This window comes from Pantherophis guttatus, chromosome 15 (genome assembly GCF_059756535.1).
Source record: "Pantherophis guttatus breed Tessera chromosome 15, ASM5975653v1, whole genome shotgun sequence".
Taxonomy (NCBI): Eukaryota; Metazoa; Chordata; class Lepidosauria; order Squamata; family Colubridae; genus Pantherophis; species Pantherophis guttatus.
In genome coordinates, this window is record NC_142077.1 from 1,988,622 (window position 1) to 2,007,500 (window position 18,879).

At 43.7% G+C, this 18,879-nt stretch overlaps 2 protein-coding genes across 4 annotated transcripts in view; both read right to left on the reverse strand.

Moving 5' to 3' along the window:
* Positions 1-10,424, reverse strand: part of EPHB2 (EPH receptor B2) — a 62,607-nt gene extending 52,183 nt beyond the window's left edge. For 2 of the 3 annotated variants that reach the window (XM_060684756.2, XM_087879240.1), the window contains exon 1: positions 10,077-10,414. In XM_060684756.2, the coding sequence (XP_060540739.2) occupies positions 10,077-10,197 (121 nt within the window). In that variant the 5' untranslated portion in view covers positions 10,198-10,414. Of the gene's footprint in view, positions 1-10,076 lie in introns of all 3 variants that reach the window. The other variant, XM_060684754.2, reaches the window with a different exon arrangement.
* Positions 10,425-18,726: 8,302 nt separating this feature from the next.
* C1QB (complement C1q B chain) overlaps positions 18,727-18,879 on the reverse strand; it is a 3,680-nt gene continuing 3,527 nt past the window's right edge. The window contains exon 3 of the mRNA XM_060684745.2: positions 18,727-18,879. This exon is cut by the window's right edge and continues 644 nt beyond it. The gene's annotated coding sequence lies outside the window, so the exon portion shown is untranslated.

An 18,879-nucleotide genomic window follows, 5' to 3' on the forward strand; every position in this document is an offset into this window, starting at 1 on the left:
CAACTTTTTTTTTTTTACTTTTAAAAGCATTTTTTCTACAATTTCTTCAGCCAAAGAGGTTGCAGAAAAAAATGCTTTTAAAAGCCTCTGACGATCGGGCAACTCAGCTGGGATCGTCAGAGGCTTTTAAAAGCAATTTTTTTTTCCTACAACCTCTTCAGCCGAATAGATTGCAGAAAAAAAAATGCTTTTAAAAGCCTCTGATGATCCCAGCTGAGTTGCCTGATCGTCAGAGGCTTTTAAAGGCTTTTTTTTTTTCCCCTACAACCTCTTCGGCCGAAAGAGGTTGCAGAAAAAAATGCTTTTAGAAGCCTCTGACGATCCCAGCTGAGCCGTGCGATCATCAGAGGCTTTTTTTTAACTTTTAAAAACATTTTTTCGGCCGAAGAGGTTGTAAAAAAAATGCTTTTAAAAGTAAAAAAAAAAAAAAAACAGCCTCTGATGATCTCACAGCTCAGCTGGGCATAGTGGGAGGGATGCGCAGGGATTTTTGCTACCGGTTCTCCGAACCACCGTCGTTCAGACGATCCGGTCTGAACTGGGAGCATTTCACCCCTGTGGCAAGGTACTTATGATGGTGGCAGTGCTCCCGGAAAGAGGTGGTATTCAACCGGTTCGTATCGGTTCGTGCGTACCGGTAGCAGCCACTGCAGATGGGCCCGGCCACTTGCCTGGATGTAATGCCGTCCTATTTAGTCATGTTTTCGAGGCTGGGCGCATGCAAGGAAGGAGCGCGCACGAGCAAAACACATCCACAGAAGGCTGGACACATGCGTGAAAGTCACACGCACATGAAGCGAGCATGTATGTTCAGGGTGAACCAGTAGTAAGTATATTGGAAATCCACCGCTGGTCTCCGGGGCGAAAACGGGGCAAAACTCACCGAACAAATTTCTCACTCAGCAACGTACATTTTTGGGCTCCAAATTGTGTTCGAGGTGCTACCGGTAAACAGGATTTTTTTTTTCCCCTCTGCCCCGTCGCCAGACTTTTAATTATTGTTAATATTTAGAATCCCGGTGATTTACACCCAACCTCGGTTTCCCTCGACACGCATCCGTGAAGGAAATAGATCGGTGGCCAATCCGTCTGTACCAAACATGTTTTGAGATTCTTCGAAAGAAAGAAAGAAAGAATCCGACTTCTATTTAGGAGAAGCTGCTGGGTGTATTTTTGGTTTGTTTGCAAACAAAGGCTGCCGTCTGCTTATTTTATTTTTAGATTTTAACAGGGTTGCGGAGTGTTTTTTTCTCCTCCTCCTGCCCCCCCCCTTTTTTTAAAGATTGGGATTGCAGGTGGTCCAGTTTTGAGCCTCACCATCTGCAAGCAAGGCTGTGAAAACTTGTACGGGAGGAGGAAAAAAAAAATCCCCTTGATTTATTAATTGTGCTATGGCGGCTTTTGTGCGGCTGCCATCTGGGGCTGACTCTAACCAACTCCAGAGACGTAACCGGTGCGAAAACAAACCCGTAACAACAACAACAACAACAACAAAAACAACAACTTAAATCGTAATTCATTCCATCTCGCTAAGGAAACGTACGAGAAGTCGTCATAACTCTGAGTGGCTGTAGCTTTCCGGAGGTTTTCAAGGTTAGCCCCACGCATAGCTATTTTTGCAGTAGCCCAGCTGAGTGGTGACACCCAGGCTCTAGTAAATTCGATATTTTCCCACACGCACTCGATAGTCTGGAAAAGGTTTTCCGCAAGAGCGGAAAACCGAATGAGATAGCAAGAGGCCATCTATACACTACTAAAAGTCGGCCGTCTGTTTGTCTGTTTGTAACCTCAAGTTAGGCCAAACGTTATACCCCAAAATGTATCGGGGTTAGGAGAGAGGGGGAAGGGGGAGAGAGAGAAAGGATAAACGAGAGATAGATGAGAGATAGATAGATGAGAGAAAGAGAGAGATGATAGATATGATATGATAGACAGACAGACAGATAATAGAATAGAATAGAATAGAATAGAATAGAATAGAATAGAATAGAATAGAATAGAATAGAATAGGAGAGAGAGAGAGGAGAAAGGAGAGAGAAAGATAAAGATAGACGATAGATGATAGATGATAGATGATAGATAGACAGACTGACAGATGATAGATAGATAGAATAGGAGAGAGAGAAAGATATATCATAAATGATAAATGATAGAATGGATGGATGGATGGATGGACAGACAGACAGACAGACAGATGATAGGATAGGATAGGATAGGATAGGATAGGATAGAATAGAATAGAATAGAATAGAATAGAATAGAATAGAATAGAATAGAATAGAATAGAATAGAATAGAATAGAATAGAATAGAATAGAATAGAATAGGAGAGAGAGAGAGGAGAAAGGAGAGAGAAAGATAAAGATATACGATAGATGATAGAGAGACAGACAGATAGAATAGGAGAGAGAGAAAGATATATGATAAATGATAAATGATAGAGTAGATAGATAGATGGATGGATGGATGGATAGACAGACAGATGACAGAATAGAATAGAATAGAATAGAATAGAATAGAATAGAATAGAATAGAATAGAATAGAATAGAATAGAATAGAAGATAGATAGATAGATAGATAGATAGATAGATAGATAGATAGATAGACAGACAGACAGACAGACAGACAGACAGACAGTCAGTCAGACAGACAGACAGACAGAAGCATTGGCAGCATCTCATAGTTACATGATTGTTATTTACATTTTTGTTAAAAGCCAACATTTACTTCCAGTTATTTCCAGTTTTGGCCAAAACCACCCTACTCCAAATAAGTTCAATTAACGACCACGGCATTTAGACGATCGCAGACTTTGCTTACGAACCACGGCCAAAAATAAAAAAAATTGTAAAATTGGACGTCCCCCCCTCTGATGACCCACATTACAACCGTCTTGACTTATGACCATAACAGGCAGGCTCCATTGTGGCCCGTAAGTCAAAGTCTACCAACACCTGTAACTCTGCGTGGAGACATGTTATTAGGGGCAGATGGGTAGCATAAAAATTGAATCGATCGACAAATAAAAATAAACTTTCCGCTATTAACGAGGGGCAGAGTAAATTCCGAAGACGTTGGAGAAGCTGAACTAAAATTCCCTCCCCGTATAAACATCACAGCTATATTAGCAGAGATGCAGATTGCTATGGAGATCTCCCAGTTCACCAGATCCCGGAAAGATCTCGTTGATGAACCTCAACTGGGTCAGAAATTTGGGCTACTACCGGATGTCGCTGTGGATAAAAATTGTCACATTTTTCCGTTTGTTGCTTCTCGGGCGTATTTAATTATTGCTTTCCCCCGAATTCTCCACTTGCATCCAGTGGCTTCTGCCAAGCCACCAGAAACTAACCAAGTTTAATGTGCTGTGCAAAATGCAGCCACGACAGCTTTACTCAACGGAACGGAAAACGTGGCAGCGTGGAAAACAAAGGGCTTCGAGGAAGAATTTCCTCTGAGAAAAACATCCTTACCGGTGTAATTTTCCACGGTTTATCTGATCACAGGACTGGAGAATGGAGAATTGCTTGTTTTTAGAAGTTGAGTGTTGGAAAAGACCCTGAGAAGATCATAGACAGCCAAGAAAACTATGGATCATTGAATAAACCAAGTTCTCAGTGGACAAATATTTGTTGTTTGAAGTTGGAGAAGACCCTAGACAGCTGAGGAAACAAGGGATCGTTGAATAAACCAGGTTCTCCATGGACAAATGTTTTTTTGTTTTTTGAAGTTGGGCATTGGAGAAGACCCTGAGAAGAATCTAGACTGCCGAGAAAACAATGGATCGTTGAATAAACCAGGTTCTCCATGGACAAATGATTGTTTTTTGAAGTTGGGCATTGGAGAAGACCCTGAGAAGATCATAGACAGCCAAGAAAACTATGGATCGTTGAATAAACCAGGTTCTCAGTGGACAAATATTTGTTGTTTGAAGTTGGAGAAGACCCTAGACAGCCACGGAAACAAGGGAACATTGAATAAACCAGGTTCTCCATGGACAAATGTTTGTTTTTTGAAGCTGGGCGTTGGAAAAGACTCTGAGAATAACCTAGAAAGCTGAGGAAACAACGGATCATTGAATCAACCAGCACAGAGTTCTCCCTCAAGGAACAAAAACATAGGCTTCAAATATTTTGGACACATGGTATGAAGACCTATCTCCCTGGAGAAGGCTCTGATGATGGAGACAATGGAAGGAGGAAGAAGAAGAGAACAACCGGAAGGTGGAAGAAGTCCACTAAAGTGGTGATAGACGCACCATTCATTGGAAGAGCTGAAGAACCAGGTTAGGGACAGATGGTCAGGAGAAGATCCATCTTATGTGGTCCCTTGGAGTCAAAGATAATTTGATGGCCATTCCCACCCAACTCAATGTGGCTTCCTTTAGAGTGGACTTCTACAGGACTGGATAGCCAGGAGTCAGCAACCTGCAGCTCTGGAGCCGCATGTGGCTCTTTCATCCCTCTGCTGTGGCTCCCTGTCGCTCAAAATATGCGTCACCACCGCCAATGTGCGACACCCACCGGCACGCGATTTATTGAGCTTTTCAACCCCCGGTAGGCCAACCATGGATAAATCCAAGAAAAGAAAAGTTTCAGAAGAAAAGAGAACGTTTAATTCAACTACGTAGGCTAGTCTTGAAATAGTCAGGCAAGGGTTTTGTGACTCCCGATGTTTTCTTTTCTGTGGGAAACGAGTCCAAATGGCTCTTTGGTTGTTTAAGATTGCCGATTCTTGCCCAAGTTCTCCTACTTGGATATAGAGGAATTTAAAGATTAAGATTCCTTAGAAGCTAGAAATTTCATTTCGGGGACTAATGAATAAACAGAAAGAAAGATATACAAAATTATTTCAAAATACGATTGCTGCGGTGAGATTATACGGGCCGAGACAGAAAGACTCAATGCTATATAATGCTATATACCGGTTGATGAAAAATTGGCAGATTTTCGAGCTGTTGAGATGGGTAAATTGACTTCTTTGATTAAAGAAAAGAAATTTTCACGCAAAATGGAGGGGAAAAAATGAATATCTGATTTATGAGTTGGACGATTAGACAGGAAAGCAAAAAAAAAAAATGATGTAACTTTGGCGAGAAAGATCTAAATATAATTGCACTTAAAACTGCTGTAAAGAATATCGGAAACTGCTTTTTAAATCTTTTTCTTCTCTTATTTTTTTTCTTCAACCTTTCTTTCTTCTTTTTTGCTTTCTCTTGGTTCTCTTTCTTCAACCGTCTATTCATTCATTTATTTATTCATTCAGTTGATTGCTGGAGCCGCCTCTCACACCATCAATGACTCCGAGCAGCTTTCAATGATATTAGTTGGATATAGTTTTATTAAATATAAAGATGAAAAAATAAACAAGCAGGAGTTGATAAGAAAGGAAAGTCAGACAGAAAGCAAGATAAAAGTACAATAATAAGAAAGAAAGGAAGGAAGGAAGGAAGGAAGGAAGGAAGGAAGGAAGGAAGGAAGGAAGGAAGGAAGGAAAGGAGGAAGGAAGGAAGGAAAGAAAGAGAAAGAAAGAAAGAAAGAAAGAAAGAAAGAAAGAAAGAAAGAAAGAAAGAAAGACTGACTCTGATTTTCTTTGGTACAGATCCAGATAAAAAATACATCCAATTCTTCTTTTTCTAAAATTAACCATAATCTACATCATTTCTACAATCCCACAGAATTCTAATCATCAGTTCCCCAAATTAAAATTTCAGGACTCTCCGTTTCTCGCCAAAAGGTTCCATTTCAAATAGAAACAAGATTGGTCGAAGTCTTTTAATCTGCCTCATTTACTTATTATATGAGCTTTTATTAGTCTTTATCTTCTATTTTTAAGTTTCAATACAAAATCATCAAAAAATAAATACATTCTAACATTTCTGCAGCTTGATTCCTTCAAGGAGATAAGATGGAAAAAATTACCATCCCTTCTTCTTAGCTGGGGATGATGGAAAGCTGAAATCAAATGCTTTGGTTAATTTTAAATTGTCAGATCTTGATCAGGAATATATATTTTTTTTAAAGCACGCTAATTGCTTTTGCTTAATCCCAACCTGTACATAACAAAAGAATCTTCAAGAAATTTCAAAAGTTGTTCAAATTCACTCCTTTTGGAAAACCGGGAAATTCAAATGTTCGATAAGCCATATCTGTGTCTCAGTCTCCCAAGAGCGCAAGGGCGTGTTGTTAAAATTCTGAGCTTACCTTAGAGTTTAGCCTTGCTGGCATTCGCAGCTTTGATTTCTGAAGGTGCAAATATGAAATGTTATAAGCTAGACAATTACAGTTTGCACCTTGAATCATTGATTGGGCAACCTCTCAAGCCGAAGCAAGACGCTGTTATAGATAATTTCTTAAAGAACAGAAAAGTAACTTACTATTGATTCCCGAAGCTCGCTTTTTTTATTAAGCAATTTTTTTTTTAATTAAGCAACCAACCATCTGCATTGTGGGAACAGAGAGTAAATTATCCTACCCCAATATTCTTAGAAAATAATATATATGACTAGCACTCTTGGAAAGAAACCAAAATATGCAGGATGTTATACTATCAAAACACGTCCATTAAATATTTTACTATTAATCAGACACAACCGAATACGATCACTTTGGAAACTGCGAGACGGCGACCAGCATCAAATAAAACAACACTGCATCACAAATGCCAAAATAAAATATGTAAATATAATTTAAAGGGTTCACAGACAGCGTGAAGTTTCCCCAGAAGACCAAATTTGGAGGCGCCAAAAATTCGAATACCGCCAGTTATTTCAATTTTGCTAAAAGCTGCCATTCTCCAGTTGCAAGGCGGGGAAAATAGATGTAATTTTAGTGAAAATTAATACCCTGCTCAGCCCTGTAGCATTTAGAGGCAAATCCAGAGCTTTTCAGCCAAAACAAAACAAAACAAAAAAAATAGCTGGACGATGTAATACATGAAATGGATATTTTGGGTAGAATAATTTGCTAAGAAAATGACTTTGGTTTGCATAATGAATGGGTGATTTCCTAGTCCCAGATAAAGCCAGAATATGAAGCTAACTGGTGAGAACTGATTGTACAGAAACTAGAGAGGAGATGGGGCAGCATTGAAGATGGATGGATGGATGGATGGATGGATGGATGGATAATAGATATAGATAGATAGATGATAGATAGATAGATAGATAGATAGATAGATAGATAGATAGATAGATACTCTGTTTCCCCCAAAATAAGACCTCCCCTGATAATAAGCCCAATCGGGCTTTTGAGCGCATGGCAATAAGGCCAAGCACTTATTTCAGGGTTCAAAATATATAAGACAGGGTCTTATTTTCGGGGAAACACGATAGATAGATAGATAGATAGATAGATAGATAGATAGATAGATAGACAGATAGATATTAAATAGAGAAAGAAAGAAAGAAGAAAGAAAAAAAAGAAAGAAAGAGAAAGAAAGAAAGAAAGAAAGAAAGAAAGAAAGAAAGAAAGAAAGAAAGAAAGAAAGAAAGAAAGAAAGATGATGGATGGATGGATGGATGGATGGATGGGAGAAAGAGAGAAAGAGATAGATAGATAGATAGATAGATAGATAGATAGATAGATAGATAGATAGATAGATTATAAACACAGATAGAGATGGATAGATAAAAGCGAGAGAGACAGACAGACAGACACATACATACATACACACATACATAGATGATAGGTAGATCGATGGTAGATAGACAGACAGACAGATAGAGAGACATAGATAAATAGAGGGAGAGATAATAGAGTGAGTGATAGCTAGAGAGATATAGAGGGATAAATATAGTTTATATGTGTGTGTGTGTGTGTATGTGTGTGTATATATATATATATATATATATAGAGAGAGAGAGAGAGAGAGAGAGAGAGAGAGAGAGAGAGAGAGAGAGAGAGAGAGAGAGAGAGATGGGTGAATGAATGAATGAATGAATGAATGAATGAATGAATGAATGGGTCTGCATAATGATACGCACTCCGTACCCTTGCCAACCAACATCATCGCCGTCCACCATTTTGAAAAATCCTCGCTCCCTGCGCCCCCACATTATTCTCTTTAAATTGGCAATAACCCCCTCACCTAGCCCACTGCCCTAAAGGGGGAAAAAATGGGGAGGAAATTGATTTTGTATCCATCAAAATCGTCCACCCACTCGCGCACATTTTCCTTCCGCCCCACCCCACCCCCATTACAGGCCCCCCTCAAGCCGCATGGAATGTTCCAGAAGCACCTCCCCAAATGCGGGGTTTGGGGGAGTCTTTGAAGGAAGGCGAACCCAGAAACATCTCGAGAAAAATAACCCCCAACAGGCAGTTTGACGTTTTCGAACCTCACGAAATCAAAATTAATTTCGGATTCCCGCAGCGCATTAAAATATCCAAATTCCAGTGACTTCCAACTGACAGGGATTCTCACAGCTCAAAGGAGGGTTTTTCTCACAACAGCGACAATCCGAGAACCCCCAAAACTCTATTTTAGCTTAACGGGATTTGGGGGTTCCCATAGCAAGCAGGGTCAAAAAAAATGCCACCTTTTGCAAATAAATTAATTAATTAAAAGTAGGGTATCCTGAAACACCCAATCTCCAGAATTAAAGGCCCAACGAGTTAGTTTTGTGGCCCATTAAAATATTTTAAGATTAATTAATTAATTAAAATTAGGGTGGCCTGAAATGCCCCGTCTCCAGAATTAAAAGCCCAACAAGTTAGTTTTGTGGCCCATTAAAATATTTAAAAATAAATAAATTAATTAAAATTAGGGTATCCTAAAACACCCAATCTCCAGAATTAAAGACCCAACGAGTTAGTTTTGTGGCCCATTAAAATATTTTAAAAATTAATTAATTAATTAAAATTAGGATATCCTGAAACGCCCGGTCTCCAGAATTAAAAGGCCCGACAAATTAGTTTTGTGACCCATTAAAATAGATATATAAAATAAATTAATTCAAATTAAGTGTGGCCCGAAACGCCAGGTCTCCAGAATTAAAAGGCCCGAACGGGTCAGTTTCGTGGGGGCCTCCTGCTCCAAATGTCGCAGGTTCAAATCCAGAGAAATCCACGACAATGACGACACAACGCGTGATGCCACCGTCCCTGTGATGACACAATGCCACCATAACACACCTGATTTTTTTTTTCCCCACATCCCTCTTAAAAGACGGCGATGGAATTTTTTTAAATTCCTCCCTAGGAAAATGTCAAAAAAGAAGGAGGGGGGAGGCTCTCATTTTGGGGTGGGGGCTTGAGAGGCGAAAGACGCCTTGGGGGAAAAAAAAACCAAATTCCCCCTTCCTCCTTTCGAACCCCACAGAGCATCACCCCATATTTCTCCTACCCACCCCCGTTCTTCTTCCTTCCTTCCTTCCTTCCTTCTTTCTTCTCTCTTGCCTCCAAAAGCCCACCCTGGATATGTAAAACACTGCAGAGAGACCCCCCAACTCTGGCAAAAAAAAAATTCCGGTTTTTTCTTTCCACGTCTAGAGGGTGGGGAGCAGAGGGTGCAAAAAAGGCGAGGAAGAAAAAAACCAGGGTGAATGTAGTAGTAGTAGTAGTGGTGGGAGAGAGGACCACCCCCCCAAAAAAGGCCAAAGGGGCGCCCCAGCATCCCAAGCCATGCGCAACCTCCGCCGGCCAGCCCCAAGCATCTTCTGCATCCGTCCGCGCGAGAAGGAGGAGACCCCCTTCCCGGTGGGGCCAAGGAATGGGGAGAGAGGGGAGGGGGCTGTGTTCCAGAGGGGGGGATCGACAGCCCGGTGGGGGTCAATGGGAAAACTGGGAAGACCCCTCCCCGCCTTCGCGATTCCTTCTCCAAGGGATTTTTTTTTTCTTTTTGCGCGCTCCAAGGATTTTGCGCTCAAATCCTTTTTTGCAACCCAGGATTTCCACCAGGATTTCCCCCCCGGGGGTGGGGGTGGGGGGCTGTGATGTTGGGGGAGAGAAGGGGAGGGTCCCCCCCGTTGCCCACCGCGGCGGCCATGGCGGCCCTTCCCCATACAAGGTAAAAGGGGGGGGTGTCTCCCGGGCCAGGCGGATAGATGGCTTGAGCATCCTTTACGCCCGACTTACCTTCTACGGAGGCAGCCGGCCGCGGGAGCAGCAAGAGAAGCAGGAGCCGGAGCGCACCGGGTCCCGGCGAGGGGGTCGCGGGTGGGGGCGGCGGTGGGGCTGGGGGCGGGGGCGGCCCCATAGCGAGGCGCTCTCGGGGGGCTTCTACGCGGCCATCAGCTCCGGAGGTTGGGAAGGAGAGGGTGGGGGGAAGGAGGAGGGGTGGGGGGGTCGCAGGGACCGGGGGTGGGGTGGGGTGGGCAAGAAGGGGAGGGGGTCCTCTCGCTGGGTCCGGAGATGAGGCGGTGTGGGAGGCGAGGCGGGGGTCTCTCCGCCGAGCTCGGCCGGCCGCCGATGATGCTGCCTCCGCCGCCCGAGCGCGGGGAGGAGACTGGCGCTGGAGGCGGGGAGGGGGCGGCGAGCGCGGGGGAGCCTCTCCGACCGCCCCCTCCCCTCCCTTTTCCCATCCCAGCCCCTCCGGAGGAAGGGGGAGGCAAGGGGGAGCCTCCGCGGGCGGGCGCAGTCTATCGGAGGAGGAGGAGGAGGAGGAGAGAAGCGGGCGCTCTCGGGGGTCCTGAAATGAGCCCATGAGAGAGAGAGGGTGGGGGGGGTAAAAGAGGGGGGGTCTCCCCGCCTGCTCCTCCTTCTTAGGGACTAGCCGCTCTCCCCCTGAGCTTAAACCCCCCACCCTGGTTTTTAAGGCTGCCCGTGGTCTGGATTGGGGAGGGGAGGGTAGTGGGGAGGGTCGTCCCTCCTCGGCTCCCTCCCCCTCCCCCCACGAATCTCTCGGCTTCCCCGCCGCCAGGAGATTCCCCTCTGGCACAGATCTAGATGGCGGGGCGGGGTGGGTCCCAGCCGGCCAGCCCGTTCTCCGCCAGCTGTTCGCTTTCGATTTGGGAGATTCTCGGATCCCACCCCCGGGTGGAGTTAGAGACCCCAAACTTCTCCTTCAAGATCTACTTTCTTGTTGCTTGGGAAAAGATCCCCTCCCTCCCTCCCTCCCTCTCTTTCATCTGTCTATCTGTCTATCTATCTATGTCTCTCTTTATATATATATATATATGTCTCTCTCTCTGGATCATCATTCTGTCTCTCTCTTTATCTATGTCTCTCTCTCTCTCCAGTATATATATATATAATGTCTCTCTATATATCTATATCTCTCTATCATTATCTCTCTCTTTATCTCCCTCTATCTATGTCTCTCTCTCTCTATATATATATATGTCCCTCTCTCTCTCTCTCTCTCTCTCTCTCTCTCTCTCTCTCTCTCTCTCTCTCTCTCTCTCTCTCTCTATATATATATATATATATATATATATATATACATGTATAATGTCTCTCTCTCTCCCTCCCTCCCTCCCTCTCTCTCTCTCTCTCTCTCTATATATATATATATATGTCTCTCTCTATCACTATCGCTCTCTCTTTATCTCTCTTTATCTGTCTTTCTCTCTATATATATACATGTCTCTCTATATCTATGTCTCTCTCTCTATATATATATAATGTCTCTCTATATATCTATGTCTCTCTATCATTATCTCTCTCTTTATCTCCCTCTATCTATGTCTCTCTCTCTATATATATATATATGTCCCTCTCTCTCTCTCTCTCTCTCTCCCTCTCTCTCTCTCTCTCTCTCTCTCTCTCTCTCTCTCTCTATATATATATATATATATATATATATATATATATATATACATATATAATGTCTCTCTCTCTCCCTCCCTCCCTCCCTCTCTCTCTCTCTCTCTATATATATATATATATGTCTCTCTCTATCACTATCGCTCTCTCTTTATCTCTCTTTATCTGTCTTTCTCTCTATATATATACATGTCTCTCTATATCTATCTATGTCTCTCTCTCTCTATATATATAATGTCTCTCTATATAGCTATCTGTCTCTCTATATCTCTCTCTTTATCTATGTCTCTCTCTCTCTCTCTCTCTCTCTCTCTCTCTCTCTCTATATATATATATATATATATATATGTCCCTCTCTCTCTCTCTCTCTCTCTATGTCTCTCTATCATCATTATCTCTCTCTCTCTCTCTCTCTCTCTCTATATATATATATATATATGTCTCTCTCTATCACTATCGCTCTCTCTTTATCTCTCTTTATCTGTCTCTCTCTCTGTTTCTCTATCATCATTATCTATCTATCTATCTATCTATATCTATCTGTCTGTCTGTCTGTCTCTCTCTCTCTCTCTCTCTCTTTCTCTCTCTATATATCTATCCATCCATCCATCCATCCAATCATTTTCCTTATTTCTTTACTTTTAAAAGTTTTTTATTTTTTATAAAAATGTCACATCGACGCATGAAGGGAGTGTGGCCCCTGGGCGCCGGCCATGCTTTCCCGTACAAATGAAACGGAATCCGATTAAACAATTATTATTACATGCCATCCACTTAACGTATTTCCAATAACAATGCACATCTGTTTATTATTTGTTGAATGCCTTCACCGTGCCCCTCACCTCTCAAATCACTCTGGGCGGCTGGCCGCCCAATAAAATTAGAAACCTTAAAAAAAGAAAAGAAAAGAAAAGAAAAAACACCGACTATAAAATGACAGATCCCTGACTTCATGGCTTATTTTTGTGTGTCTGTGAAAGTGTGTGTGCCCATTGCACAACACGGCCTCGAATGATAAATGCTCCTGATTTAAGCAAATTCCTCTTCAAAAAAAGAGGCAGAAGCCTCTTCCTCTCTTTCTCTCTTTCTCTCTCTCTCTCCCTTTCTCCCCCTTTCTCTCTCTTTTTTTCTTTCTTGCTCTCTTTTTCTCTCTCTTTCTCGCTGTTTCTCCCTCTCTCCCTTTCTCTCTCTCTCTCTTTTTCTCTTTCTTGCTCTCTTTCTCTCTTTCTCTCTTTCTCTCTTTTCTTTTTCTTGCTCTCTTTTTCTCTCTCTTTTCTCACTGTTTCTCCCTCTCTTTCTCTTTCTCCTTTTCTCACTTTCTGTCTCTCTTTTCTCTCTCTCTCCTTTTCTCTCTTTTTCTCTCTGTCTTTCTCTCTCACTTTCTCGCTGTTCTCTTTCTTTCTCTCTCTCTTGCTTTCTCTCGTTCTCTCTCTCTCTGTCTTTCTTGCTCTCTTTCTTGCTCTTCCTCTTTCTCTCTTACGTCTTTCTCTTTCTCTCTTTCCCCCTTTCTCTATCTCTTTCTCTCTCTTTCTCTTTTTTCTTTCTCATTCTTTTCACTTCTTTCTCTTTCGCTCTCTCTCTTTTTCTCTCATTCTCCCTTTCTCTTTCTCCCTTTCTCTCCCCCACCACCATCTCTCTCTCTTTTTCCAGTAAACAACCCCCCTCTCTCAAGCAGAAGCCCCCATCCCATAAGCAAAGAGACAGCCCCCCCCACCCCAGAGAGAGATAAGTAATCTCAACCAAAACCTGGCTTATCGGCCACACCTTCCCCCATCTTAACCTTGAGCTGGGTTAATTTAGGTTTAAAATCCTTTCCGCAATAAACTTTATGGAGAGTTTTTAGCACGGTCCATAAATTTCCACCCAGAACCGAGACTGGGAAGGGGTTTACTTAAAGGGGAGGGGGCCATGAAACCTCCCCAAGTTTTAATTGCTCCCTGCAGAGAAAAGTTTTCTGAAATGCATTCGTTCAGCGGATTCGGCCCCGTTTTAAGATCTTTCTCGCGACCGTTGTTAAGCGAATCACCGCCGTTGTTAAATTAGTCGCACGTTTGTTAAGTGAATCACCACCGTTTTTAGTCAGCCGGTCGTTAAGCGAATCCAAGTTCCCCCCCTTGGACTTTTGCTCATCAGAAAGCCACCGAAGGGGAAATCACCGTCATAAATGCGAGGCAGCTGCCGAGCGTCTGAATTTGGATCAAGGGACCGCGACTGCGGTCATTAAGTGTGGGCGGAAAAAAGTTACAAGTCCTTTTTTTCCCCCAGTGCCATCGTAACTTGGAACGGTCACTAAGTGAATCATCGTAAATCGAGGACTCGCTGAATTATATACAGTTTTCAAATCCAGCTAGGAATGCTTGTTTTCTCCCATTATTTATATGCACCTGTGAGGCTGTTTTAATGGAATTAAACCAAGTTTAGTTTCCTAAATTATTCAGGAAAAAGGCAAATCTCTTCGTGAGGAAGTAGAGAGAAAAAATGAATTTTTGCTGCAGGCGAGGCTGAAATAAGCTTCTGCAAAAATCCGACAGACCCACTAAGCACCCCTTAAAATATATATCAATTTTAAAGTTTAAAATAAAATTTTGAAACGCAAGTAGCGTAGTTGAAAACTAAAACAATAAAACTGATTGAGTGTATAATGTATTGGAGATACAATTTGTTCATAAATAAATATATATTGTTTTTTTTTATTTATTTTATATAGAGAGAGGGAGAGAGACTCTATAATAATATTATGAAACATGCCATATTATGAAACAAGCATTATCTAAACAATGTGACCTAGAATGCTTTAAGAATCTCTTGTAATTTTAGCCTTTTTAAAGACATGAGGCACTGACAACTGAATTTGATGGGTTATTGAATAAAAGAATTGAAAGATGAATTAGAGAGAGAAAGAGAGGGAGGGAGAGGGAGGGAGGGAGAGAAAAAAAGAGAGAGAGAAGGAGGAGACAGAAAGAGAGAGAGAGAAAGGGAGAAAGGGACAGAGAAAAAAGAGGGATAGAGGGAGGGGAAAGAGAGAGATAAAAGAGTCAGAGAGGGAGAGAGAATGAAAGAGAGAAAGAAAGAGAAGGAAAGAGAGGAGAAAGAGGGAGGGAGGGAGAAAAAGAAAGGGGGACAGAGAGAGAGAAAGAGAGGGGGTCAGAAAGACAGAGAGAGAGAGAAAGAAAAGGAGAGAAAAGAGGGATAGAGGGGAAGAGAAAAAGAGAAGGAGGGGAGAGAGAGAATGAAAGAGAGAAAGAGAAAGAAAGAGAGCAGGAGAAAGGGAGGGAGAGAAAAAGAGACAGAATGGGAGAGAGAGAGAAAGGAAGAGACAGAAAGAGAAAGAGAGAGAGAGGGACAGAGAAAAGGAGGGGAAGGAGAGAGAGAAAAAGAGAATCAGGTAGCGAGAGAGAAGGAAAGAGAAGGAAAGAGAAGGAAAGAGAGGAGAGAGGGAGAGAAAGAGAGAGAGGGACAGAGAGAGAAAGGCAGAAAGACAAAGAGAGAAAGAGAAAAGAGGGATGGAGAGAGGGGAAGGAGAGAGGGGAAGGAGAGAGAGAGAAAAAGGGAGTCAGGGAGGGGGGAGACAGAATGAAAGAGAGAGGAGAGAGAAAGAAGGAAAGAGAGAGATATAAAAAAGAGAGGTAGAGAAAGAGAGACAGAAAGAGAGAGGGAGGAAGGGAAAGGGAGAAGGAGAGGCAGAAAAGAGGGAGAGAGAGAGAGTGAAAGAGAGAGAGAGAGAGATTATGAGAACCTGTGGAAAGAAAAATCAGATCGTTGGAAGATCAAAGGATACGGAAAAGGTAAAATACCCTTTTAAGTTTTTAAAATGAAACTCAAATCGTCAGGAAAATACATTCTTTGAAATCTATCCAGCCCATCATAAAAAAAAAAAAGAGCATTAGAGCTTTAAGAAATTTATCCCCAGATCTGTACTGTTCCTGCTTCCTGAACCTTGCCCCAGCTCCAGGGGACCCCTAAAGGCCATCCAGTCCAGCCTATCACTCAGGGCAAAAATCCAATTTCAGCCTTTCTGACCAAGGGCAGCCCACCCAAAACGTTGTGAGCAGAACTTTGAAGCAAAATTGATTCCTTTTTACGTGAAAATTCTGCCGATTGTCAGCAGTTCGATCCTGACCGGCTCCAGGATGCCTCGTCCTTCCATCCTTCCGTGGTCGGTAAAACGAGGACCCAGATTGTTGCGGGGGGGGGGGGGGCAAGCTGCAAATCATGTGCCTCTATTCTAAATTGCCCAGAGAGTGCTGTAAAGGATTTATACAGGTAGTCTTTGATTTACGACCACAAGGGAGCCCAAAATTTATGTTGCTAAGTGGGACATTTATTTAAGGGAATTTTGCCCCTGCAGTGGTAAATCCAGGATTACCTGTAGAAGTCTAAATGCTATTTTTTATTTTATTTTTTTCACAAGGAAGAAGCGGTGGGCTCCGTCCAACTCGCCCCTCTGTGCAAAATTGCACAAATCCAGGAAAGCTTTTTCTCCAGCTTGGTTTTCCCTGGGGGCTGGAGGGGGGGGGTCTAGATGGGGAGGGGGTTATATATTCCTTTTTTTCCTCCGCTGGCCTGATGCGAGCTGGCTATTCTTCCCCCAAGCTCTTTTTGATTCCTTGAAAGCTCTGGGTTTTGGAGAGAGGGGGGTTGTTTACTGGAAAAAGAGAGAGAGAGATGGTGGGGGGGGAGAGAAAGGGAGAAAGAGAAAGGGAGAAAGAGAGAAAAAGAGAGAGAGCGAAAGAGAAAGAAGAGAAAGGAATGAGAAAGAAAAAAGAGAAAGAGAGAGATGGAGAAGGGGGGAAGAGAGAAAGAGAAAGACGTAAGAGAGAAAGAGGAAGAGCAAGAAAGAGAGCAAGAAAGACAGAGAGAGAGAACGAGAGAAAGAAAGAAAGAGAGAGAGAAAGAAAGAACAGCGAGAAAGTGAGAGAGAAAGACAGAGAGAAAAGGAGAGAAAAGGAGAGAGAAAAGAGAGACAGAAAGAGAGAAAAGGAGAAAGAGAGGGAGAAACAGCGAGAAAGAGAGAGAAAAAGAGAGCAAGAAAGAGAAAAGAGAGAAAGAGAGAGCGAGAAAAACAGCGAGTAAGAGAAAAAGAGAGAGAGAGAGAAAGGGAGAGAAAGGGAGAAAGAGAGAGAAAGAGAGAGAGAGAGAGAGAGAAAGAGAAAGAGAAAGAGAAAGAGAAAGAGAAAGAGAAAGAGAAAGAGAAAGAGAGAGGGACCATCCAGGGCCGTGCAGGAGCTCCGCAGCCCGTTTCTGGGTCACGGGAGACACGCACGGAGCCCCCAGAGGGGAGGGAGGGGAGGGGGCAGCGCTGTCTCGGCCCCTTTGGAAGTGGGGGGCAGCTGCCATTTGCCCTCCCTCTTCCTCACTCCCTCCCTCTCTTTTCTCTCTCCCTCCCTCCCTCCTTCCCTTTTCTCTCTCCCTCCCTCCCTCCTTTCCTCCCTCCCTTCCTTATAATCACTCTTCCTCCCTCTTCCTTTTCCTTCCTTCCCTCCTTCCTTCCCTTCTCTCCCTTCTTCCCTTTTCCTCTCTTCTCTCCCTCCCTTCCTTCTCCCCTCCCTCCTTCCCTCCCTCCCTTATACTCACCCTCCCTTCTTCCCTTTTCCCTTCTCTCCCTCCCTCCCTCCTTCCCTTTTCTCTCCCTCCCTTTCTTCCTTCCTCCCTCTTTCCCTCCCTCCCTCCCTTATATTCACCCTCCCTCCCTCTTTTCCTTTTCCTTCCTTCCCTCCCTCCCTCCTTCCCTTCTCTCCCTCCTTCCCTTTTCCTTCCTTCTCTCCCCCCCTTCCTTCTTCCCTCCCTCTTTCCCTCCCTCCCTTATATTCACCCTCCCTCCCTCCCTCTTTTCCTTTTCCTTCCTTCCTTCCCTCCCTCCTTCCCTTTTCTCCCTCCTTCCCTTTTCCTTCCTTCTCTCCCTCCCTCCCTTCTTCCCTCCCTCTTTCCCTCCCTCCCTTATATTCACCCTCCCTCCCTCTTTTCCTTTTCCTTCCTTCCCTCCCTCCCTCCTTCCCTTTTCCTTCCTTCTCTCCCTCCCTTCCTTCTTCCCTCCCTCTTTCCCTCCCTCCCTTATATTCACCCTCCCTCCCTCTTTTCCTTTTCCTTCCTTCCCTCCCTCCCTCCTTCCCTTTTCCTTCCTTCTTTCCCTCCCTCCTTCCTGCCTTCTTTCCTTCCTTCCTTCAATTTCATGTTTCTTCCCTTTTCATTTCCCTTCTAGAATTGCTTTTCAGGCCCAGCTGATGTGGGGCTGGGGTGGGGGTGGGGGGCAGCTGGAGACGACTCCTGGGCCTGCAGAGGGCCAGCCAAACTGCCTTCAGACTGGACAAAGGTTTTGGGGGGTGGGGGGGGGGGTTGTAACTCAATCTCCCTCCCTCCCTCCTTCCCTCCCAGGCTCCTCCAGTATCCACAAAGCCCCCTTTTCATAAAGGGAGTTGGGGGGGGGGTCTTTGCTGCCTCTCTTGCAATCTCCCGTTAAGGTCTCAATGCCAATCCTTGAGCGTCTAGCGCCCCCTGCTGGCTGCATCGGGCTCACAGGTACAGGTAAAATCCTCGACTTACAACACTTCGTTTAATGACCGCTTGAAGTGACTTAAGGGCTCAATTGTGGTCGTAAGTCCAGGACGGTCTGTACTTTGCTTTAGCTTTTTAACTTTTGCTTTGACTTGATTCCATTTGATGAAACTTAAAACGTATACGGGCACTCCTCGACCACCACAAGAGCCCAGAATTTACATTGCTAAGGGAGGAATTTGGCTCAGGGAGTGACGCCGCCGTCATAACTACGAACCAGCATCCGAGCATCCGAATGTAAGTCACGTGGGGATGGTGACGCCACGGTCGTAAGTGTGAAAAAAGTCCCTTTTTTTTTTTTTTTACCAGTGCCGTCGTAACTTCAAACAATCCCTAACCGAACAGTGGAGGATTAGAGTCAAGACCTCCCCCCAAAAATACCCTTTTTTGCCCCCTCCACTTCCTAAACTCCCTCCCTCTTCCCCGAGTTTGAACCCCAGTTCGAATCCCCCCACGAATCCTGCAAAACTTTTCTCAATGAACGGTTTATTGATTCATTTGCAAAAAATCTCGCCGAGATCTCGAAAGGTGGTGCGTGGAAAAAAAAAAATGTGAGGGGTGGGATGAAAGCAAGGAGGAAGGAGACAAGGAGGGTTGCAACTCGTAACCCTTTTGGAGGGGG